We start from the raw sequence: 25,502 nt of genomic DNA, 5'->3' as shown, positions 1-25,502 counted from the left end.
AGCTCACTCGTCAAATGAAAACAGAACAGATTTCTGTGGCCGGTAGCTATAAAGTGAATTAAAATACATGCATATAATTACGGAAGACTATTATTAGTTTCAGTTTTGTGATTATATTTTATTTCCACATTTTTTGCAGTCATGCATTAATCGCCTTGCACAAAAATTAAGTTTTCTTTGCCTGTGCGCTAAATAAATGTGGCTTTTATTGATGTTTTGCGCAGATGCAGTCAATTTATAAGAAACGAAGCGTTTGATTCCACAGTATTAAATAGTTTTAACTGTTCACTGAATTTCAAGTGTACATTTTCATCTTCTGGCCTGTATCGCTTTATGTCGAAATAAAGAATCAAATATGAGACAATACAATACTGGTAATTCAAGAAAATTTGCTTCCAGAAAAGCGCACTGAAAAGCTTAACATCAGGTTAGTACCTACTTCATTGTGAATCTGGACATGTGAATGTGTCCTATAAGCCGAATTAGGCATTTCAGTATGGTTTACGAAATTCCCACGCCCTTCGAGTAACCTCTGATGTCCTATTTCTTTTATGACGTAATGTAAGACTTGTTAATGCTATTATGTGTACGTCGCAGTAACGCCTATTTTTTGGCTCTCTGGCATCTGCTGAAACGAACCCATGTCTAAGAGGTAGCGGTAAAGTACTGCGAATGGTTTTTCAGACAGTGTTATTTTAAAAGAAAATATTCTTTTAGGGAAGGTGGGTTCCGCTGTCGCACAATATGTGAAACACATGTAGACAGAGAGATTTTTTCTACTCATGTGATGCCCAGTTTCTGGCATATATACCCTTCTGTTTCTGTGAACCTCAGTGAAATATACGATAAAGGCCAGTTACAAAATAAGTCAACTGGATTGTACTAAGTTCTACACAACGAGTGTCGGGCAATTGCGTTCCCATAATCGCAACAGTCTCTATTGACAGAGTATGGAGCCTTTTATGTGGATTATAGAAAGTAAGGTTGTTACTGCTGTCACAGGGTCTACAAAAATCTAATTAACTAGGATAAATTCACGTTTATGCAAAGTTATTCCACTCGTGTTTACCAATGGAAGTTTCGTGAAAGTTTACAGTTCTCCTGCGATCCATGGCATGAAAGCAAAACTAATTTTGCCCTTGGTTATCACTAAGAGAATGACAAATTACAGTCTGATTCATAACACAAAGCGAAGGAATCGTTGGTTGTTTTGAGCACTCAATAAAGACTGAATTTTTTCATTCAACTTATCATACGATCCCTCGTGCTACCAGCTATCGCTAGATGCGTTTTGTCAAGTTTTTGCCTACGAAATTTAACACTATAATCTATGAGAAAGCTATTTAGCAAACGTAAATATTCCAGTGACTAGTTACAAGACACTGTTGTCGTTATTCGCTTACGGTTGAAGTTAACATGTTATGACATTCCATTGTAATCAGAAGTGCCCAGGCCTCTTGTTACAAAAAACTATCCTCATAGTATTCTTTCTGTAGAAGTGGAGTTCCCATTACCAACGCAGTATTCCTGTGCACCAACACGTGAATGATTTTATTTTTCATTCTCCATACCTAGCAGTGGATCAGGATGTTAGAGGTCTGGTTTTCGTTTTATTTTCAATGTCCACCTCTAGGATTGCAGCGGTTGGTTTCAGGCAATTACCAGACGAGCTGATACTGGAGTAAATGGAGGATCCCAGTTGGAACTAGGAGCAAATTCGTCATATTCAGCTTGAAGCGTCTTACAGCTGCGAGATTGTGGGAAGTTTCATCGTCCAAGGGAAAGCTATGATATTATTCGTGACAATTAAAGAAAGACATATATATCAATAAGGACATAATTTCTACTCTACATATACACCATCGAATGGCGGTTCTCTAAATTTAACCAACAGTTGTTCTCATGGACAACATCGTCTTTCTTTCAGGATTTCCATTTGAGTTCTAAAAGTATTTCTATTACACTTCCATGTGGTGTACACCGGGCTGTTACAATCCCAACATCGCGTGTCTGAATTCTTGCCTATTCTCTGTTCACAAGCTTGCTGCGTAAGGGCTCTAAAAGCTGGACCATTACTCTAGATTTAGTCGAAGTAGCGTCATGTATGTGTGTTCCTGCATTTTCGTAGAACCTTTTCTACAGATTTGCCCTCCATTCGCCTCACTTATCACTGAAACTGCGTAATTCGTCCGTATTATTACCGCTTCTTAGTACTACCACTAAAGACAATTAAGATGTGATTTGCTCTAGTTACTAACCTCTAATCTTATAATCAGATACGATCGCGTTATTTCTCTCTGCCATAGGCATTGAAATACTGACAATCATTGCACCAAATGGAAATGTTGTCAAAGTATTGCTGTTATTTATTACAATGGTCCAACGATGGTCGTTTGATGAGTGCAACAGCATTATCAGTGTATGAACTTACAAAGCTGCTGATGCTCTCTGATAAATGTTTTGACATGCTTTAGCTTGCTTGAAGTACATCAGAAGTTACTTGCGTTTCTGTGGGGCATTCGCCATCCTGTGCAATGTACTGGATTCTGCTGATGAAATATTCATTCCACCAGTCACAAATTTGAGAAAATATCCTTTACGATGGCGGAAACTGTGGTGTGATCAAAACTGTCACACTAATAGTAGTGTTGCTTACGATTACTATACGTATTCGGAAATGAGTGGAACAGGTACTGCTTTATCTGTTATCTGTTCGTAGCTTTCTGATTAAGACTGGTATATGTGTTTCAGGGTGATCTGCCAGGAGAATTGCCTGGGCAGGGTGGAGCAATGACAGTGGATCCGAAGGGGCAGTTGCTATTCTTCCCCGTGTTAGATGAACTGGCCATCTACTGCTGGAATACGAGCAAGCCTCACGACCCAAGGAACTTCCGCATGATATTTCAAGACGATGAACGTCTACAATTTGTCAGCAGCATCAAAATAGATCCCAATACACAAGGATTGTATGTAATGAGCGATCGATTGACATCCTATCTATCAAATACCACAAACTTTTCTGAAGACAACTATCATATTTTGTATGGTGACATAAGTAATATAGAATGTTAGTTCTGTGTACCACAGATTTTGTTTGTGAACTCCCAGAATTATGGTGCCTCAGCAAGATCCAACGAAAGTAATTACCACAGTATGAAATACTGAAAATAATTAAATATAGAATCTCGACAAATTTAAGTCGAACTTACTTCGTTCCCTCTTAAACATCAGCATAATGCATATTACAATTCATTACTTTGTGACATTAAAAAAAAAAAGGAACTAAAATTACTCGCTATCATCAGGTTACATATTAACTCTTATATTTCCACACAAACATATGTGATTTGAAAATGTTACACATGCATATTTATGTTATTTCAATCTCATCCGACTTCGACAACGCTGGGAAAGCTAGGATTTCTAGTTTCGTCAACGGTAAAGCCGCTAAGCATGGCGTACAACCTCAGGCAGGGGAAGAACATCTGTCTTGTCCTTTCATAACAGCCATCCGATCATTTGCCTAAAGCAACTTATGGAAATCACAGAAAATAAAAATCTCGATGGTAAGGTGGGGATTTAAACCATTATCGTCGTGAATGTAAGCCTTTTGTGCAAACTACTGTATCATCTGTTTTGGTGTCTCAATACATGTCCATTAACAAAACAACAACAAAAGAAATAAGTGGGACACTGTGAATGGCCGGTATCTCAACAAGGAAATGAAGTGCATGCGTCGTAGATCAAGGACACCATTTATCTCGATACGTTGAGGCCTTCTCTTTACAGGGCACGTAAGTGTTATATAAAAGTGCAGTGGTTCTGTTTTCTTAAAAATGAACGTTTTGACCTTAGCCATTACAAGTATTTCTTGTGAAACAAGTGCAACAAAACAAGTATTTCACTTTTCATTCCTTACAACTGAGGCTGCTGTGACGTATCACTTTCATTTTTTAGAGGAAGTTCCCAGAAGGAGTAACATCAATATATATTTAAAATTTGCTTTGACGGATTTAATATGGTTTACGTTTTATTCTAAACATCAAATATTTGTGTGGCTGTATATCTAACACAATGTTATCATCAACTGACAGCCTTAGTGATAAGTATGATAATATAATTTCTTCCCTCGTTGCATCTATAGGTATTCCTTCACTTTTTCTAACTGTGGAGAATTTCTTTTGACTAGTTTCCCTAGGGCACATGAACATTTGTTCTAAAATTTGCGAAAATGTATGACAGTTTACAGTTTATGGAAACACTCTGAAAAATATATGCTGTATAAATCCTGCACGAAGGGGAACGTGGTTCAGCATATATTTTGGTTCGAACACCATGCATAGATCCTGGTACATCTAATGTGCTAGTTACGACTACCAAAGTTGCCAAGTTCCAATCTTGTCATTTACAATTCTTGTTTTAATGTATTCCTTTCTAATTTTATTCTGCACGACACTTGAATGGGACTTTCAGACTCAACCCCCCCTCCCCCCCCTCCCATTCATGACAGATGACAGGGTATTTGCAGCAGTTTCCAATTGCTTTTCAAGAAGGTACCAATACTGCAGTACACATGTTTTTGTAGATTGAGATGAGAGTCTGAATCATCAGCACTACCTCCTCGAGGGTCAGCTTTTATTTCAAACATGTGACCATCTCCTTCCTGTAGCACAATTAAAATCATGGTAATGTTAAACTTTTAAGCCCTTTGACAAAGAACGAGGTGAATTATATTACCTAATTTTCTTTATGATAATTTGTCCTCATTGTATGTGGCTCTTTACAGTGATGCTTTGCCAAACTATGTGTTTCATCAAGATAAACGTTAGCTCATAAAACAATTTCACAAAGAATATTTAAAATATAAGTATTTAAAATATTTTTCCTTCTGAATGATAGCTCAGAAAAGTTTGCCATAAGATACTAATAAGTTTAAATGCGTAACAAAGACAAGATACTTATTTGCATTTCTTCAAAAGAAGCAATTGTGTGAACCGAGTTTAGCTATATAAAGGCACAAAAATTATTCTCCCAATTTCAAATATTCATGAGTATTCACACCCAAGAACTTGGAATTTATATTAGATTTACTTTTTGGATCTGAAGATCTGCTAAGGAATTCGTTGTTGGATTACAAGGAGTTCGCCTCTAATATATCATTAAAGTTTTCCTTAGACTGAAATTTATTGTTAATGGCTAAACCTTTTTCTATCTGCTGGGAAGTTTATGAAAATGTTGGTTTCTGAATAACAGACATCTCACTGGACTAAAGCAAGTGACTTTAATCTCTAGGGAAGTTAACTTTTTTCTAGTATTGGTTTCATGAACTTAACGCTTGGTTTGAAAATGAGATACATTACTTATGAGCAATATTTTAAAGTGTGAATATACTGGGTAACAATAATTGGTATCCTAATTTCCTTGAATGTGCCACGCTGGACGTTCTTGAGTGCATGCAACAAATAATTTATAAGACACACTCTTCAATGGGGCAATTGTTTAGCTTCACTTAATGAAATTATCCTCTATGGCTTAATGGAATGAAAAGAAGCGAGGTATGACACATTTCTTATTTTTATGTCACCTATGTGTACCAGCGTCCACAATGCTAAAAATTATTTGTTTAGGTGCTTTAGTAGTGGTGTGACATGCTCCTCCCATTTGAATTTATTATGAAGTTGTAGTCTCAAAAGTTTAATGCTGTTAGCCTCGTCTCCATGTCAATAATATTGTAGGAATATACTGGTTGTGGGTGGGGGAGACGGTTGTTCTTACATGTTTTGAGCTTAATATAGAATGTTGTTTGAACATGTAGTGACACAAAATCGACTAGGAGCCATTCATTAAGCATAATAATAGTAGCAACCAATGACGTTTCTAAATTTTATAACTGACTTCCTCTTTACTTGCAAACAAAATATACTAGGCATCGAAAGCTGTTAGAGATGACAGGCCATTGGTTTAGCCCAAAAAAGTAAGATGGAACACCATGGGACACCTCATGTGATTAGTTCTCAGCTGTTTATGCCTGAGAGCTTAATACAGGTCTCTTGGCTGTTCACATCACAAGTTTCCTGTCAGGAAGTCGCGATATGAAGCATTTCGTGGATTTCTTGTGGCACAAAAGTATCCCTGTTTTTTTGAATAGGCACTGTAGTTTACACAGTGAGCTGCTTTTGAAAAGTCACAGAATACACCAACAGCCTGTAATTTATTGCGCAAAGATTTAAGTACATTTTTGCTGTATGCGTAAGTGGCCTTCACATTAACGGAACCCTGTATAAATCCAGGCTGTAACGTAGACAATATAAGCTGATGTTCAAAATTAAAGCAACAAATTGCTATTTCCCCATCTTAGGTCTAATTCACGATATAATTAGACGAACTGTCAACAGATGTCCATAAGATCGTGTTCTGCACGGATGATGGCATTTTAGTCAATAGACAACCACGCCTACTATAACGTCAGGGCAACTGTCAAATGCGGTAGTGTTTGCCGGGTAGTCCCATTTCCAACAATTCCTGTGTTCACAGTCATAGACGGTATGGTATGGCACAGAAAAAACGGGTGGTATATTGTCTGCAGCAGAGGGCTATAGGAAGAATGGAAGCAAAAGAGTCGAAAACAGATGTGGTCCGATGGCTTAATGTGAATCGTTCTGTTGTTTTGTTGGATGTGACGTCAGTTTACAGAGATCGAACCTGTATATCGAAGACCAGTGCCGGGTCGACCACTCGTGACATCAGAAAGGGAGGACCTTTATTTGGTTGTAAGTACACGACGGTACGACCTCAATATTGCACGACAACTGGCACCTGACTTCCCAGCATCCACTAATGCTGTATTGAGCCAAACAGTGCACACAAGTCTTCGACAGATTGTCGTTTACTGCCGGATATCTGCTGCATTCATACCTCTGACGTATCTTCACTGAAGGGAACGTCTAGAGAGGAGTCGTGAGCATGCCACATGGACGGACAAACAGTGGGCAAATATTCTTTTCACACATGGATCCAGATTTGATTTGGAGAGTGATTCTCGACGGATTCGTATCTGGAGGGAACGTGGAACGATTTCGGGGCCGATAACGAGGAGGATCCCTAATGGTTTGGGCAGGAATTATCTCGAGTATTTGAACACTCTTCATGAGACTGCACAGATGACACAGCAAGGTTTAACTGCTATCATGTATTGTGGCGAAATCTTGGGAGCTCATGTGTGGTTGTTGCGAGGTGCTGTGGACCCAGAATTCGTACTGACGGACTATAATGCCTGACCTAACAGAACAAGTGTGTTTGATGTTTCCTTGAAAGTGGAAAGTATTGCACGAACGGCGTGGCCTGCTCGCTCTCCCGACTTGAATCCCGCAAGACATGTCTGGGATGCACTAGCGAGATGGCTTCCATCACATCAGCATCCACCAAGACTTGTGAGCAGCGCTGCAGGAAAAGTGGGCGCCATTGCCCTAACAGGAGATTGATGACATCATTCACAGCATGTCCGGTCTTTGTCAGGCTTTTATTGCTGCCAAAGGTGATCACACCCCATACCGAGCGTATTAACCAGTTGTTGGAATGTGTGTACAAATCCGTTAACTTGGGAAAAAGCGAAGAACATTTTTGTCTACCGTTACTCATGTTGCAGTTGTTTATACTCTTTATTCATTAGATTTTTTCCACTTTATTATCACCTGTTTACATTGTTTTTTTAGCAAAATAAATGCAACCTTGAAAAATTTGCGTTTGTTGCTCTAATTCTTGATGTCAGTGTATTATTTGAAGTCAGACAGGTAAGAAGTCAACTGCATATTACCTTTCTGGGATTTTCTAATATGTAGGCAAAAATAAGTTGGATGGAAACTTGACAATACTTTTTTTCAACTACTTACTTACATTAAGGGTTAAGTTGAAAAAAATTCACTCATTCAGAATGTGCCACTCACAAAATGACTGACAACACTAACAAGTTAATATATTACGGAATTCAGAACAAAACTCTTGTATTAACTCTGCTGATGCTTTATGATAATCACTAATTTATTTTGATTCTAAATATTCATCGTGGACGTTATTTCTATTGTTATAGCGAGCACTATATTCAGATTGTTGAAGTTATTATTAATGGCTGGTCTCAGATATTCTTGACATTATTATCTTTCCAGAAACAATTAGGGGAAGCTTTTTAAGGACATTATTAATAAAACTTAAGTGTCTAAGTCATATCACCAACACTGTTTACAGCACTCCAGTGCATGTCTTCAAGGACTTTCCTGACATAAACGATTTTATGCTTACTAACCATATTCCTAAGCGACTTAGCAGATTTTGTAACTTGATGAGCATTAACACACAACAAAAGGAATTGTAGGCCATGATCTGAGAAGCCATTGGCTCAAATGGTTCTGAGCGCTATAGGACTTAACTTCTGAGGTCATCAGTCCCCTACAACTTAGAACTACATAACCTAACTGTAGCGTATAGAACCGCTCGGCCACTCCGGCCGGCGAGAAGCCATTCACTTTTGGTTTTTTAATATTGTTTTCTTCATCAGAACGTTCTATAATGATATTGTCATTGGCTGAGCAATTAGCTAGCGTAAATTGTGAAATTTTCAGTAGGAATGCACGATGTTACTGACTGAAATATATGCTTACTGTAGGAGTTTTTAGTAAAGTCTATAGTATACTCACCAACAACCCTTATTTATTCGTGATTACTGTTACATAAGCCAACAGAACTTCAAGTTGATTTATGAACAAGTAAAACTAGCTGCAGGTGCTTGGCATATCTTTGCTATTACAAATGATTTATTATGAAAATCTACCTGTTCCCCATTTTTTCATGTCCTGAACTGACAATATTCACTAAGTACTGGTGCATTAACTGTTTGTGTTATTCTATTTATAGTATAGAACTGAATGTACTGTATCATGAGTTCATTTGGAAAATTACTGTTGTTACTAATTCTTAGACAAACATTACTGAAAATTTCTTCCGTTCCTGTCACTGACAAGATTAAGAACAGGAAAATTTGATGCTGCATCTACGTCTACGTAGATACTCCGCAAGCCACCATACAGTCCGTTGCGGAGGGTACCTTGTACTCATACTTGTTATTTCCTTTCCTGTTCCAGTCGCAAGAAGAGCGAGGGAAACACGACTATCTATATGCCTCCATATGAGCCCTAATTTCTCACAGCTTATCTTTGTGGTCCTTACGAGCATTGTATGGTTGGTTGGTTGGTTTGGGGTATAAAGGGACCAAACTACAGGGCATCAGTCCCTTCGCACTGTCTGTGTGTGGCAGTACAATCGTTCAGCAGCCAGCTTCAGTTGCCGGCTCTCTAAGTTTTCTCAATAGGATTTCTCGAAAAGAACGTCAATTTCCCTCCAGGGATTCCTATTTGAGTTCCCAAAGCATCTCCATAACGCTTACTACCATTACTGTAAGCTTTAATTGATGTTGTGTGGAGTAAAAAAGTCACTAAACTGAACACAGTGAGATTAATTCATTACGTTTCCTTAATTTCAAAATATCTCCCTCAAACAACCTTTAAAAGAATTACTCCATTTAGTCCATTTTACGTATGTTGTTCAAAATTATTTGCTTGAAGTATTACTGAATCCATAAAATTGAAACTTTCCTTAAAGAATGTCATGATGTACACGATGAAAAAGCTTTGACAAGATGATGATATAACGACTGTACAGATTAAAAAAATACATGCAGGTTATCTTTTAAAACATTTCATTTTAGTCTAGTGTATATCCAAATAAGATGTTAATATGTAAATTTTGTATATTTAAATATGAAGCTACTGCTGAGTACTTTTCCAGCGCAGATAACTTGGAAAATGATACCCCTCAGGAAAATCAATGGACTTATATAATGTTTCATGTGATTTTTTACGATAAGCACATACCTGTATAACAAAGGCATATATCCTTCCTTGTGGAAAAAGGCTTACGAATTTGGTTCAAGATTACTTCTTCACTGCACAAGCATTCATTTTTGTGAACTCCATTTGTCACATCATTTTAACAACAGATGTCAGTGCTATCTGGCAACGGAAATTATGTAGGAATAATTTTCCAGTACATCTCCTTCCTCCTACAATGAACTACCTGACCCTACCTTTAATTTACGTTAAAAAATGAGAATTAAAAATATTGGCATTTTGTGATTTATCATTCACCATATAGTTAGTCAATAAAATTGTGGAGCTGTCTTGTGCACTAACTCATTTTGCATAGAAACAGAATTCTTATATTGTTACCATTTACATCTGCCATAATGTGCACATTTTCTTTTGTTAATATGTTGTGGGAACTTTTATATAATGCAAGCAATAGAGGATCTTCACACGTTTTGGTAGCTCTATATACTTTCTCCAGCGATTTACATCTTTTAAATCCATACAGCTATGTATAATTAGTCATTTGTTTTTAATGATGTTTCTGGATAACATTTAAGGAAACTTCATTTCAAAAATGGACTCATATATAATCAAATTATACACTCTGTTTGAATGCATCATTCCAATGTACCTCTGTCTTTTAAAATTTAACACCTTGGTGTAAGTAATTATCAAATACATGTTGATGTTTGAGAATTATATGGTGCTACATTGTTCATTTCCTATGGTTGTAACTTGTGGCCATTTACTGCACTTTGTTCAGTCAGGTCACACCTGAAGAACTGTTGCCAATGAGACACAAAGTCACAATATATTCCTATAATAAGTTAACAATTCGGCACAGGACACATATTTTAATAGCTGAATGATACTTCTTGGATATTTTTATATGCCAGTGCTTTTGAAGAAATCTACTTAAAAAACTACATTGCTGCTATATTTCTAACACATAGAATAATAAGCATCTTGATCCCATGAATAACAAAAAGTTCCAAAGTAGTTACCGGAATACTGTTACATAACTGTAATATACATCTTATTCAGTTACAAAACACAATTATATGTTACTAGATGAGCAAACAACACGGAAAGTTCATTTAACTGTAGTCGTTAACGTTTTCGATTGGAATCAGGAACTACAACATATTAAAAATTTTCAAATTTTTCTCTCTTCATTAATGAAGATAGAGTGAGAAATTGAAAATTTTTTCTCACTGTTCGTGCAGATGGTTGTTGTCTTGCAAACGTCCCCATCTGTTGACTCAGGGATCGAGACGTGGCTGCACGATCCGTTACAGCCATGCGGATAAGATGCCTGTCATCTCGACTGCTGGTGACACGAGGCCGTTGGGATCCAGCACGGCGTTCCGTATTACCCTCCTGAATCTACCGATTCTATATTCTGCTAACAGTCATTGGATCTCGTCCGACGCGAGCACCAATGTCGCGATACGATAAACCGCAATCGCGATAGGCTACAATCCGACCTTCATCAAAGTCGGAAACGTGATGGTACGCATTTCTCCTCCTTACACGAGGTATCACAACAACATTTCACCAGGCAACGCCGGTCAACTGCTGTTTGTGTATGAGAAATCGGTTGTAAACTTTCCATATGTCAGCACGTTGTGGGGGTCGCCACCGCCGCCAACCTTGTGTGAATGCCCTGAAAATCTAATCATTTGCACATCACAGCAGCCGGCCGAAGTGGCCGTGCGGTTAAAGGCGCTGCAGTCTGGAACCGCAAGACCGCTACGGTCGCAGGTTCGAATCCTGCCTCGGGCATGGATGTTTGTGATGTCCTTAGGTTAGTTAGGTTTAACTAGTTCTAAGTTCTAGGGGACTAATGACCTCAGCAGTTGAGTCCCATAGTGCTCAGAGCCATTTGAACATCACAGCATCTCCTTCCTGTCAGTTAAATTTGGCGTCTGTAGCACGTCGTCTTCGTAGTGTTGCAATTTCAATGGGCAGCAGTGTATTAGTGTATATGCATGAATGGAAATTTTAATCCATCAATAACTGGTTTAGTATTGTGAAGTATGCCATTTCGACTTTTCCAGCTTCTGTTGTCTGTGACGCAGCCAGCTCAAGTGGAGCAAGGTAATCAAGAAAATATTATTAAAATTACGTATTAGATGATGAAAATAGTGTTACACAAAATTCGGAAAGTTTCATTTGTATTAACTGCAGTGAGCAAACGTACGACTTCTTGGAGGAGAACAAATTATGACTTCAACTTACCTTTTAATCCGTACTAAATTCTACACTTTGGGTTTCGTTGAATTAGCGTGACGGCCTTACGTGGACAGCTTCTGAACTCACAACTCAAGTCCACTAAGTTCACATATTTTCTCCTTTTTATCTCACTCATTTCTTCCCTTTCTCTCCCTACCTCTCTGTCTGAGTTACATTCACCACTAAAACAGTAAACCCGGATAGGTACTTAATGAAGAAATGTGGTTAGTTATTTAGAAATATGTTTGGTAAATTGTAATATTTGGTCATTATGGTTAACACTTCTTCCAGGTTTGTTTTGAGGAGTATTTATAAATTCGATAACAATCCGCGATCGTTTTATTGCAATTACAGCAGATATTAAATTCGAGCGTGAATATCAAGAAGGAAAGTTAATGTCATTATTAATTTAGGCTAGGTAGAAATTAAGTGAGCGAAATTGGATCCTCACTTTTTTTCTTTTCCATATCAATACAATCAGTACTGTGCACTGCTGAGAAACTTAGGAGAAGAGAGAAGTCTGAAATAAGCACAGACCTGAAGTAAGGCAATGGCCAAAGACGCGAGCTCGGTTGCGCTAAACCGAGACGAAATGTTCAGAACTTGTTTCAGTTTTTCGTGGTGTTAGTGACAACAAAAGATGAATTTCATATCTGCGGTTTGCATCAGATACTGTCAGTTGTTTTTGTTGGTCATATACAGAGTGCAGCTACATAACTTCCTGATTTCAAAACGCACAAAGACGCGAGCTCGGTTGCGCTAAACCGAGACGAAATGTTCAGAACTTGTTTCAGTTTTTCGTGGTGTTAGTGACAACAAAAGATGAATTTCATATCTGCGGTTTGCATCAGATACTGTCAGTTGTTTTTGTTGGTCATATACAGAGTGCAGCTACATAACTTCCTGATTTCAAAACGCAATAAAAGCCATTTTATGAATCAGATTTTTTTTGTTTATTTTAATAATATAGGTTCATTTGACCAAGTCGCGGACTGGAAATCACTTGCTACACTCGTCCATATGTACATGCAAACCGCGAGTGCGACAAGCGACGGATTAGATTCCCTGGGACCATCAGATGACGTGAGAACATCCAGATAGTGATACCTTCGGTCCTGCAGTCCCCACGGCGATCTGCATGCAGAGCTACGTCTGCTCTTGGAATTTCCGACCGTTCAGTGAGGCAAATTCATCACGATGATCTTCATTATCATCCGAAAAAAATGGCGACTCTGCAGGAACTCTCCGAACGCTATCCCAGTTCTAGGAGAAACGCATGTGATGCACCTTTCGAAAACGTTACTGAGTACATGATTCTTTTCATCAGTGATGAAGCCCATTTTAGCTTGACTGGATGTGTCAGCAAAGAAAACATGCGCCATTGGGCCGAAACCGATCCCTGAGCATTGCTTCAGAGGTCTCTGCCGTCATTTAAAGTCACAGAGTGGTATGGAGTTCCCTCAGCTGCGATTTTGACTACAGTTATTTTTAAGAAACTGAAGTTAAACTGACAGTGAATCAGAACGCTGTGTTATTTTACACGTGTTGATGAACTGGACTTTTTGGATATTTGCTTCAACAGGGCGGCCCTACAGTTCACACTTCAACTGCATCAACGGCTATTTCGAGGCAATACTTCCCAGAGCGCGATTAGGACTGGCCACTCCTCTCCCCCTATCTGGTCCCTTGCGATTATTTTAGGGGAGGGGGGGAGGGAGGGATTTTTAAATTCCGCATTCATGTCAACCGTTCAAACACCCACAAGACCGGAACGCCAACATTCGGGCAGATTTTGGCAATATACGCCTTGCTATGCTGGCAAGGGTCGGATAAGCTCCAGAAATTTGTTTGTTCAGTGCATGGGCAATGGGAGGCGTCACGTATAGAACATGACATTTAAAATTGTGTAAAATAAAACTTTATATATACACCTACGTTACTAAACAGTAAAACAAAATTCTGATTCATGAATGGGCTGCGTTTCGAAATCAGGAAGCTATGTCCTCGCACCCTGTATAAGGGAGGCCAACAGTGAAATATTCACAAGTTGCATGAAAGAGGTACATGATTTAGTGTTTTTATGTACTTGGATGATTTTGAATGAAACAACTCCTAAATATTGATCTATTAGAGCAATCAGACAAGAAGTATCATGAACATAAGACGAAAAGTAGTTTTCGGCTGAAAATGCTAATAAGTTTTGACTAAAAAGTTATATTTATTTTCTTAGCAAGTGGACTAAGCTGATTCGATGAAACTGTTTAAGAACTTAGTAATGTATGCTGGTAATTAATTTTTTCACAAAAGTGTGCTCAGTGGAAAGTGCGTGTTGATATTGTGGTTGTTGTTGTTGTGGTCTTCAGTCCTGAGACTGGTTTGATGCAGCTCTCCATGCTACTCTATCCTGTGCAAGCTTCTTCATCTCCCAGTACCTACTGCAACCTACATCCTTCTGAATCTGCTTAGTGTATCCATCTCTTGGTCTCCCTCTACGATTTTTACCCTCCACGCTGCCCTCCAATGCTAAATTTGTGATCCCTTGATGCCTCAAAACATGTCCTACCAACCGATCCCTTCTTCTAGTCAAGTTGTGCCACAAACTTCTCTTCTCCCCAATCCTATTCAATACCTCCTCATTAGTTACGTGATCTACCCACCTTATAGAGGACTAACTTTGGATACCTGTTATGCAGGAAGGGAAATTTTCCAATATATTGTATTCTAAATGTAATTGTATGTTATTTTACGTGATTTAGGTTCTTCAGTTGTAGAACTGCAAACGTAATGATGTTTTGAGGCGCAACTCATCATTACTCACTGGAGACTCAAAGGGTGTTTCCTTATAGAGCAGACCAGAACCTGTTCTTGAAAGGAAGAAATCTGCTATAGTTAGAAATCCAAATCGAGAGGCTGTGGCGTGAGATACATTTCACTGTGCGTCTGACAACCACTCTGCGCTTAGGTGGTAGCAATAAGACTGTTTTTCGACGTCTGCGTCGCTCTTTACTGGTAAGTAAAAGAAGTGATGACGAAGTGTGCTGGGAAGGCAAGTTTTGTAGCGTAAGCTGCGGTTCAAGACTATTTCACGGTTACAGAAAACAGGGTGCCCGTGGTAAGTTTGTGGTTAAAAAGAAAATTAGCACTGTTTCCAAAAAATGATAATTTAAGGCGGTAGTTTAGTATACGAAGCTGTAGGTACAGTTTTTAATGTGGATGAGTACCGCGTAATTTTGTAGGGACAAGTTTATTTCTCTCTTAAGCCATCACGGTGCTTTAGGACTGCCTCTTCCGGATACGGGCAGGAGCACCCTGACGACAGACGATAATTTGTAGGGAGAGGTGGGGGACAGTACTTGAGGATATAGAGTATTTTCAACGTTATGGGAGATGAATGGCTACCCTGTTAAGAACATGCGTAACACCGACATAAAAATCATTTTCTTGAGAGAAAAACAGCTGACTACACTATATTTTTTCCTTTCGCTGAGAGCTACGATGAGGGGGGTGGTGGGCGCCGACCACCGTTGCCCCAAGTATGAGTATCCTTGTATATAAGTTTTTTTCGTGAAGGGAATAACGTTGCATTAACCCAGATTAAGGTGTAGTTACCAGCCTTTGCTCCTGTCTTACTGCGTGTTTAACCGAATAGATCACCATCGCAGACAACATCTCTGAAAATCTGCGTTGCAATTAATTCTATCAGCTATGTCATTGATGTATGTCGTGAAGATCAAAGGTCCTATTACATAACACTGGGGTACTCCACATATTACTTCATGCTGTGGATGTATGACATAAACCAGCTGTACCGCTCTCTGGATACAGGTCAAAGACACAAAAGCACGGCGTGTTGGTGCTAACCAGCCATAAGGTTGAAGATCTCAGAACAAGAAGAAGATTCGTACATGGCTCTCCTTCCACGATAGATGAACGACTGCTGCTACCACTTGTACTGCAGTGCCGAACCATCTGAGTAAGCAAATGGGAAGTGACGACAGAATCAATAAATGAACTTTTTAACAGAGGACGTCACGTAACATCAGACGATCGAATCACATAAACATTTGATGTGAGTGAAAACTACAGAAAGTAATTGTTAATGAGAGATAACTGTGAAACATCACTATTTGTCAATGAAATATATGGGATTACGTTATTAATGTATAAATTTTTGTCTTCCACAACTTCTAGAAGTAAACTTAGGGTTTAACGTCTGGTGAACAGCGAGGTTACTAGAAACGCTGAACATCCTTGGATTGGGAGACGATGTGAAAATAAGTATGTCATGTACTTCTCATAGGACCGATGCTGCATTTGCCTGAAGACGTTTAAAGTAACCACAAAAAACTTAAATATGCACCGTCTAGATGTTTCTTTTGTTGGAATTTCCCGCTATTTCATAAGATTCATTTTTATTACTTTATTTACCAATATGGATCAACTTCTTGAGAAGAGCTTTTCTGTTTAGCCAATAGCTAATGCCGATAAAGGCTTTGAACACTGACTCTGCTGTCGGGACAGAGGAGGAGGAAACTAAAAGGATAGTTGACAGACTTCAAATCCAAATGACCTGGACTGAATTCTGTGTAGGTACTACGACTTTTGCTTCTTTCACCTCCGGAAAACATACATGGAAAATTATTTCCGACAAATATAGAGGTGCGGACTGCACATTAAACTCTGTCCTTTCTGCAGTTGGCTGGGTAAGTCGTTTCAAAGGCCCGTTGAAGGCAAGTGCTTACCATCTTCAATATCTTGGGTAGTACACCACTATTATGCTGAATCCAAGCATTTTGTTGTTATTAATATTTAGTTTTACTGTTGAGTCGTCGTATACGACTCATTTATTATACACAATACACTGGTTATACAGAACACAAGTACAATACTGGAAACAGCTAACAAGCTTGAGGTATCAAACTGATCATTGCATAATTGTTTCCCCGCGGTCAGCATATGTCATTATGTGTCCCGTATGCTGTGTGGTAGGTTTGCATCGTTGATACCAACGTCTGGCTCTCGAGCAAGGCGGCGCAGTGGTTAGCACACTGGACTCGCATTCGGGAGGACGACGGTTCGATCCCGCGTCCGGCCATCCTGATTTAGGTTTTCCGTCACTTTCCTAAGTCGGTTCAGGGAAATGCCGGGATGGTTCCTCTTAAAGGGCAAGGCCACTTCCTTCCCCATCCTTCCCTAATCCAATGAGATCGATGACCTTGCTGTTTGGTCTCCTCCACCAAATCAACATAAATCAACAGCTGACTCCATAGTATCGTAGAAAGAAGAACTGTAACAATCTAGAATTTAACGCTCGTGTACTGCTTTCATATATCGCCATACCTTAGTTATTCAGCCAATTTTAACTTGTATGGTTTCTTAAGATACGTCGAAGATGATAGGAATTTAATCATAATGATAATCTGGAATGTTGTTATAGGTGAAGTTTGGGGTAGAGGTATCGCTCTGGGAAAAAGAATCCAGACAAAAGAAAGGACAACTGAATTTTGCGCACGAAAGAAGTTAGTCGTAGTCAACACTTTTTGAATACCCTTTCAATTGGAGGAGCACATGGAAGACGCTAGAGAATAAGAGAAGGTACGGGGCTGAATATCTTTTGGTAAAATGTAGAGGTCAGAAAGAGTTATCAATGAGCTTACATTGACAGTGACCTGTGTAATCCCAGTGGCCATTCGAGACCTCACAGAAATCGTCTTGAGCTTTAAAAACAAAATAACTGAAGTATCCCAACTCTCAGACCATGTCATAATACGTCAACAAAATTACAATAATACTTCCAGTACTTATTGGTAAAGAGAAATGCAAGAATTGCTTTAAAAAGGTGAATTAGCATATAAAGACTCGCGCAAGCGCCAGCCATGGATAACAGACGAATTAAGAAGAAAAGAAGGGAACCTAAAAATGTAATACAATTTTGTCATATGATGACATGGTTGGAGACCGTGGCTGTTACTTGAAACCAAATGTCGATGGTGGTGAGATAGTAACCAGTCACAAATTTATTTTACGTTCCTTTATTCAAAAGTTACCATTACCGGTTTCGAAACATTACAATTCATCGTCAGAGAGCTTTCATGCTTTCGTTAGGACATGTGATACGTTTTTTATTTATTAGTTGTCCTAAAATATAAATGATACATAATTATAAGAATTCCACGCAGATGGTTGTGTTACAGATTTGCATTGGGATGTGACTTACGTGAAATGTCGGTCTGGAGTATTTGTTCTCAAATTTTTCGTCCAACAAATGATGTTCATAGGTATCACCATATTCTTATCGTTGCACACATAAATTTGTATCATTGAGCGCTTTAGATATGTCATAGAACACTTTTTTAACGTGCATCACGTTTTGATAGCTAAAAAGTGTTTACAAGTACACGAGTGTCAAAGATGCTATGATACATCGTAACACTATAAAGTTGTTCCATAAAGGAATACATATTCGCTTATGCAACTGAAACATATTTCACACTAATACAGAGAGACATTGATTTTGTGAATATTAGAGCGAATACACTTACATTATAAAGATGTTCCATGTCAAAATTTTTTTTGTATGTATAAGACAGTTAATTATTTAATTACATTTACCATCATGATAATTCTTAGTAACATATAAATTTGCTGCTTGATCTGCCGATAGGTGCAGGAATATTATTTGCTTTATAGGGTGGAAAATAATTTTTGAAAATTTTTCAGGAAAGGAGTGATAGCTAACTCAGCTTGTTCATTAAGGATAAAGTCTGGGGTGCTGTTTTTTTGTGTGTGTGTGTGTATTTTTATTTCTTGTAATATATTCATAGTGGCTCTTTTGATGCTAGATGTAAAATTTTTAAGTTCTTCTCAATGTTTCTCACTGAATGGTTTTCTTCAGCAATATGGGCTACAAATGCAGATTTTCTCAACTTGCCAAGCCTTAAAGCATCAATGTGTTCTTAGTATCTAATTTCAAAGCGTCTGCCTGTCTTTCCAATGTAGAATTTCGGGCATGTATCACATCTGAGATTTATATTCCTGATTTACTGTAAGGATTCTCGGAGGTATTTACACCATGGATTACTTTCTGTTGTAATTTAATAATTGTGGAAAAGCTGACTTTGATATTTTTCTTTTTAAATAAGTTTCCTATTTCGTATGATAGTGGGCTATGTATGGGAGAGCAGCATATTTAGGTTTGGCTTCTGAGGAACACTGATTTGTTTTGGAGTGCATGTTATGTGGATTGCTATTAAGTGGACCCATGGTATTTGCTTGCATTTTGTTGTGGAGTTTTTCTTTTATTATGGGTTTATATCAACTATTATGAGCAACTGTTTTAATTATATTGATTTCACTTTGTTGGTCTGCATCACTCATTGGTACTTTTTTAATTCAGTGTACCATGGTTCTGAAATATGCCTCTTTTTGATAGGGGTGGCAAGATGAGTTGTCAATACTGACATCTGTGGTGGTAGGTTTTCTGTAAATACTAATCTGATGTTTATGATTACTACTGTATGTCTGTATGTCAAAGGAGTTAATGCTTTTATTTGTTTCATGTTCGTATTTTTGTGGATCTTGCTTAGATCTGCTGCTGATGTACCCATTTCATTGTTTGTACCACCAAAAAGCAAGATTGCATCATCAAAATATCTTCTGCAGTAGATTATTTTGTTTAAGATGTGCTGGTTCGTTGAGAGGAATTTTGTTCTATTTGGTTGATGAAAATATCAGTCAATATTCCAGCTAAGCTACTTCCTATTGCGAAACTATCATGTTGTTGGTAGATCTTGTTATTGAAGCTAAAGTAATTATGCTCTAGAATGAGTGTAAGTATTTCTATGAGTTCACAGATCTCCGCAATACTAATTCTCTTATATTTAAGCAGATTCTTTCTTATAATGTTAAAATCTCTTTGACAGGGATGTTCGTATATAGGTTGATATGTCTAGTGATGCTAATTTAGCTGTTGGTGGGATGTGGATGTCTTTAAATAAGCTTATGAGTTCATGTGTGTTACGTATGGTGTAGTTCTGTTCAAATGTAGAGAATTATGTAATGAGGTCTTTTAGTTTACGGCATATGAAGTATGCAGGGCTATCTCTCAAGTTAACAATCGGGTGAATGGGACAATCTTCTTTTGAACCTTTGGCTGTGCAAGCTGGCGCTGAGGGAGTCAGTGTTATACAGTTACATACTTTATATCTGTTCAGTAAAACGTTGCAGTTTTGTAGTTGCTTACAGAGTTTGGTTCGGAATTTTGATTGTAGGATCTGACTTTATTTCAGTAATATTGTTGCTATGGAATAATTGTAAGGTTTTCTCTATGTATTCTCTTTCATGAATTACGATTAAAGAATTCCTTCGTCCGCCTTTACTATGAGTGCTTTACTATCAGTTAGTTTGCTGTTAATATTTTGCACATCTTTAAGTTTAGTGCAAGAAATAAGATACCCATATTTGAAACCAGCAACATGTTAGAAATACTTGGGATGGAACAGTTTCTGTGTAATTAACAAAAATGTAATCAGCATGGTTTATTCATAGCATTTCGAGGATATTTCTTTAGACATAGAAATATTGTGGTTTAATAGCTATCATATTCAATGCATTTAATTTTTAACTACCAGATGATGTTAATTTTTGTAAATGTCGATAAATTATGTAACTGTAATTTGCGAATTTACTGTATGTAACAATGCACTAAATGCTATAAAAATTACGTCAGGAGAATAAGAGAGGGACTAGGACGGCTAGTAAAACATAAAATTTCGACGGGGACACTGTAACGTAATAAATAGTACACCTGAAACAACAACTGCTTTTATTCGGTTATTGAGAACCATGCAGATGTCCAACCTACTCTCCCTTAACAAACTTCAAGGAAGCAGGATATGCAATGATGCATCAACAGCATCAAGATAAAGGTAATTTAATTATTCTTCTGAAGATGCTGAGTTACACCTAGGAATTTGCAATAACTTCCATTTCACCTGACGTTAATACTAGTACAAGTTGGTTAACTTTCAATTTACTTTCTTTTTAGGTCAAAACTTCTAATATTTTTCTTACTCAGAATAGCAGGTGTACTACTACATGGTGGTGCGAGCTGGGAAAGTGATTTTATTCGGCTAAAAGTACTAAAGTTCATTTCTGAGTTTCAGTTTGACAAGTTTTAACATCAAGATTGAAAGAGAACTTCTTATGGAAAGCAAAATTCTTGACAGGACGCTGGAATCATTTGAAACTAAAAAATTTCGTGAATGTGAAAACTGAACAGCGGAATTGAGGTAACCAGTGGCTACAATCAACATGAACATCGAAACTACGGAGGTATTCCAATTAAAGTTATTTCATCTTCTATCCGACGTCGTAGTCAGTAGATCGTGTGAAAAACCTTGTTTGTGGAGTTGAGGTTGGGATGTTTGGGGGAGAAGACCAGACAGCGAGGTCATCGGTCTCATCGGATTAATGAAGGACGGCGAAGGAAGTCGGCCGTGCCCTTTCAAGGGAACCACCCCGGCATTTTCCCGGAGCGATTTATGGAAATCACGGAAAACCTACATCAGGATGGCCGGACGCGGGATCGAACCGTCGTCCTCCCGAATGCGGGTCCATTTTGCTAACCACTGCACCACCTCGCTCGGTGTTTGTGGAGTGTTTCCTTGCTGTATGGTTTATTTTTTATGTTTTTTGTGAGAAACATTTTCATGATATGTGTCGAAAGCAGGGACAACATTGGAGAGATGAAGGAGCTTGAAAATTTGACACAAGATAATGTTCTGGACGATATTAGTAATGTACAATCATAAGAAAAACGAACAGGGGGAGACTCAGACAGCATTTGTTCAGCGTTTCTGGGTTCAGTCAGGAGAAGGTGGTTGGCTGTAGTAATAGCACTTTTATAGGCTTGCGTGACTCCGCGAAGCTACAGAGCTGGAGTGGGATAAAATTTTGTAATTATAGTGAAAAACTTAAAAAAACAGAATGAGAAATTACACAAGAGTTGGATCAACAAGGGAAAGAAACTGATCAGTTACATAAAAATTTGGAGAGGCACGATCAGGCAGTAAAATGCATTAGGAGAGATCTAGACAATGTCAAGATTCAGGCAGAGAAAACATCACAGGCCACTGAGGAATTGGAAATAGAATTATATGATTTTAAAACACCTATACACAGAGAGCATAGTAAATTTGAAACTCATATTACTTCTGTAGAAAACAAAACTGAAAAACCTTAAGAGAAACTGATTAGGGGGAGGGTTACTATCTTTAGCCCGAAAAAGGCTTGTTCTTTGGGCTTTTTTTTTTCACTGGGTGTGTTACAGATATCAATGTCAACGTTGGTCAAAATGTTTATTGATATTTCTTCCACAAAGTGGAATTTTTGTCGGAGAGCAAAGGCAGAAGTGCCGTCGGAACGAAACAAAATTTCGATGTAGACTTCCACGCGCGGTATGTCACAGGTCAGCCGGCTCGTCTGAAATCAAAACTGAGTTGACGCTAGCGAAGTATATAAGATTCTTTAGGAGTTGTACCTCGCTTACGTTATTTGGACCATAGGAAACAAAATGGCCACCATTTGAAAAAATGGGGATTTTTTCATCGATTTTTCGCCAAGTAAAAATATTTGTAGTTGATGGATCGGAATAAAAGTGGTACAACTCCTAGACAATTTAGTTACCTTCGTCCGTTCAGTAGATTTGAAGTTGCCACACCGCGCGATAATGAGAAAGTCATTTCGAGAAAAACGCGTTTGAAGTTTTGGCTACATATAAATGCAATATTATACAACTAACGTTCAATCTGCTATTCCGGGTCCATAAACTACTTCTTCCTCTTCCTCGCAGAGGGCGTTCTGCTCGATCTGGGCCATCCTGGGCTAATCCATAGCCGCTCGCACGGCCGGTGACAAGCGGTTTTCTGCCGCTTGAATCCGGTGGTCGTCCGAATACTTGGCGAACTGCTTCGAATAGAGCCCCAGGAAGACGTCCATTGTTGTCATGGTCTTCAGAATTGCTGAATACCCTTCGTTGAAGCTGCTCTCTGCCAGGAAAATCGCAATCTCCACAGTCTTTGCACCAGAATGCAAACGCTTGGGGGCTGAGTTCCAAACACACACGTTCAAACTTTCATTTGAATTTTGTTTGTTTCGTCCCAAGCACCGGTGCAAGTCCTCCGATTTCAGGCAGGTGTAACCAACATTTGCGTATTCAGAAAAACCGTGTCAGGGGTGGATTCCAAACGTTTTTATGGATCCAAAAATGTAATTTTAAAAAAATAGATTTTTTTGAACCAACAGATAGTAAACCTCGCCTTAAAGGAATTGAGCACACTGGAGCTCAAAAATTGTAAATTTCTGGATTAAAACTGAAAGCGACAGGTTCATTTTAAACTTGAGTGAAATCAGTAGAATATGTAAAGCAGAATTATCGGATGTAAGAGGTGATGTTATTTCATGTGTTAGTAATACTTCAAAGGATATTGGGAAAAGCAGATGAAGCTGAGGAAAATGTTGCAACTAGAAATTTTTTAGTGACAATGGTATTACTAGGAGCAGCATAAACACAAGGAGTTAAATGGGGAAACAAAATTCGTCCAGCGGGCTTCATTTGGCAATGTAACGGTAATTTTACTAACAGTAACTAAAATTACCGCATATTTCATCTTGTACGGCTAACTTATGAGAAAAACAGTAAATTAAAAATGTAAGCACTGCTCAAGACGAAGATAGGAGACATTCAGTCCTCACATCACAATTTCAAAAAAACTTTGCACAAACTTTTAGCCCAGGTATTGGTGAGATACAGTGGAAGTCTTCGTGCAGCAGGACACGTGTGTTTGTAAAGTTTATGCGGTTGAGGAATTTCCATCCGATTCTGAAATGAATGTGTTTTTTATATTTCCGATAAAAGCAAGATCGGGTATACATAAAATTACCGCACATATTATCTTGTGTTTCTAAGAAGACAGTACTGAATTTTGGACAAATCGAGAGGTGAACTGAAAGTAGATTAACAGAGGACCAGCTTTGCTTTAACCCTAGGACGCCCAAGCCTTTTTCTCTAACTTGGATGCCTAAGGGGGGAGGGAGGGGTCGGCGAGCCTACAGGTATTAAATAAGTTTACTGACGAAAAATTACAACTTCCAAAATGGTTTATGTATTTTAACTAAGGCAGCGGCTTATAAATGTTGTTAATTGTTATAAATATTGGATTGAGTGAATAAAAAATTGACACATTACAATACAAAATACGGATGTGTTCATATGCAATAGACTACTCTGAATCTTCAACTTCAAGGCAAGAGACACACTTCACAATTTTTTCTGAATGTGTGTTACACGCATGTTTATGACACTGTCCACAATACTGTTTTGGTTTACTTAGATTGTTGTACTTTTGCTTCTTTGTTTTAGGTTCTCTTACACAAATATGGCACCGACCTTTCCCTGCAGGAGGCTGACGTGCTTCTGTTGTCACTTCTTTGATTTTCTTTTGTAGAATAGTCTCCATTAATTGAACAATTTGGTTAGATAACCCTCTTGCATTGGCACTTCTTTCTTCTACCTGCAATTTCACTATTTCCATCCCAGCTTGCAGAAGATAAAGTTTCCGTTTGTTGTGTTTCTTTTCATTCCATCTTGGATGTTGCTGGATGAATATGGTGGTTGCATTGATAGCACAAATGTCGATGAGAGAGTAATATGCAGATAGAGGCCATGTCTTTGTTCCCCACTTACACGTGTACATACTCGCCATTTTATCAATGGCATCAATTCCACCTTTAGTGGAATTATAATATGCATTTATCTCGGTTTTATTCTTCTCTCCTCCAACAGTGCCTTTATCTTGGTGCATTGTTGACAACATCAGTAAGTTTTTACTCTATGTAGGACACCAAAGTTACTGGAGGCCTACCTGTTGATGGGTCTGTGAACAAGAACATTGATGAATATAGCTCTCGATTTGACGTGTTCTTCATTGAGTCTGGAATATGCTTCCTGTTTGACTGGAGAGTTCCTACTGTAGTAACTTTGTAGCCTTGGTATGATTCTTTCGCCAAATCCACCGATGTTTAGTATCGGTCTGTAGTAATATTTCGACCAGTATTTTTCACAGTTGCTACCAGACGTTTGACGACAGCTGCATAGGGTTCCATATTCAAGATGTATCTGTCAGTTGCATCGGACATCATGGGTATAAGGATGCCATACTTGCCCGTTTTATCCTTCATAAATACTTTGAAGGGCAGCGCCCTCTAAACAAGCTGAGCATCTCATCAATGGTGAGGTGGACCCCTGGTTTATACAGTAGTGGAAACCTATCATTGACTTTGTTGAAAACA

General features: G+C 38.3%; 1 protein-coding gene across 1 annotated transcript in view; it reads left to right on the top strand.

The window, feature by feature from the left end:
* LOC126252527 (uncharacterized) overlaps positions 1 to 25,197 on the top strand; it is a 180,258-nt gene extending 155,061 nt beyond the window's left edge. Inside the window, exons 10-12 of the mRNA XM_049953423.1 lie at positions 2,752 to 2,966; positions 21,199 to 21,289; positions 25,051 to 25,197. Of these exons, the coding sequence (XP_049809380.1) occupies positions 2,752 to 2,966; positions 21,199 to 21,289; positions 25,051 to 25,197 (453 nt within the window). The remainder of the gene's footprint in view (positions 1 to 2,751; positions 2,967 to 21,198; positions 21,290 to 25,050) is intronic.
* The last annotated feature ends 305 nt before the right edge of the window (positions 25,198 to 25,502 follow it).

The sequence above is a fragment of the Schistocerca nitens genome, chromosome 4, assembly GCF_023898315.1.
Source record: "Schistocerca nitens isolate TAMUIC-IGC-003100 chromosome 4, iqSchNite1.1, whole genome shotgun sequence".
NCBI lineage: Eukaryota > Metazoa > Arthropoda > Insecta > Orthoptera > Acrididae > Schistocerca > Schistocerca nitens.
Note: the sequence above shows the minus strand (reverse complement) of the source record. Positions and strands in the feature narration are given on the sequence as shown.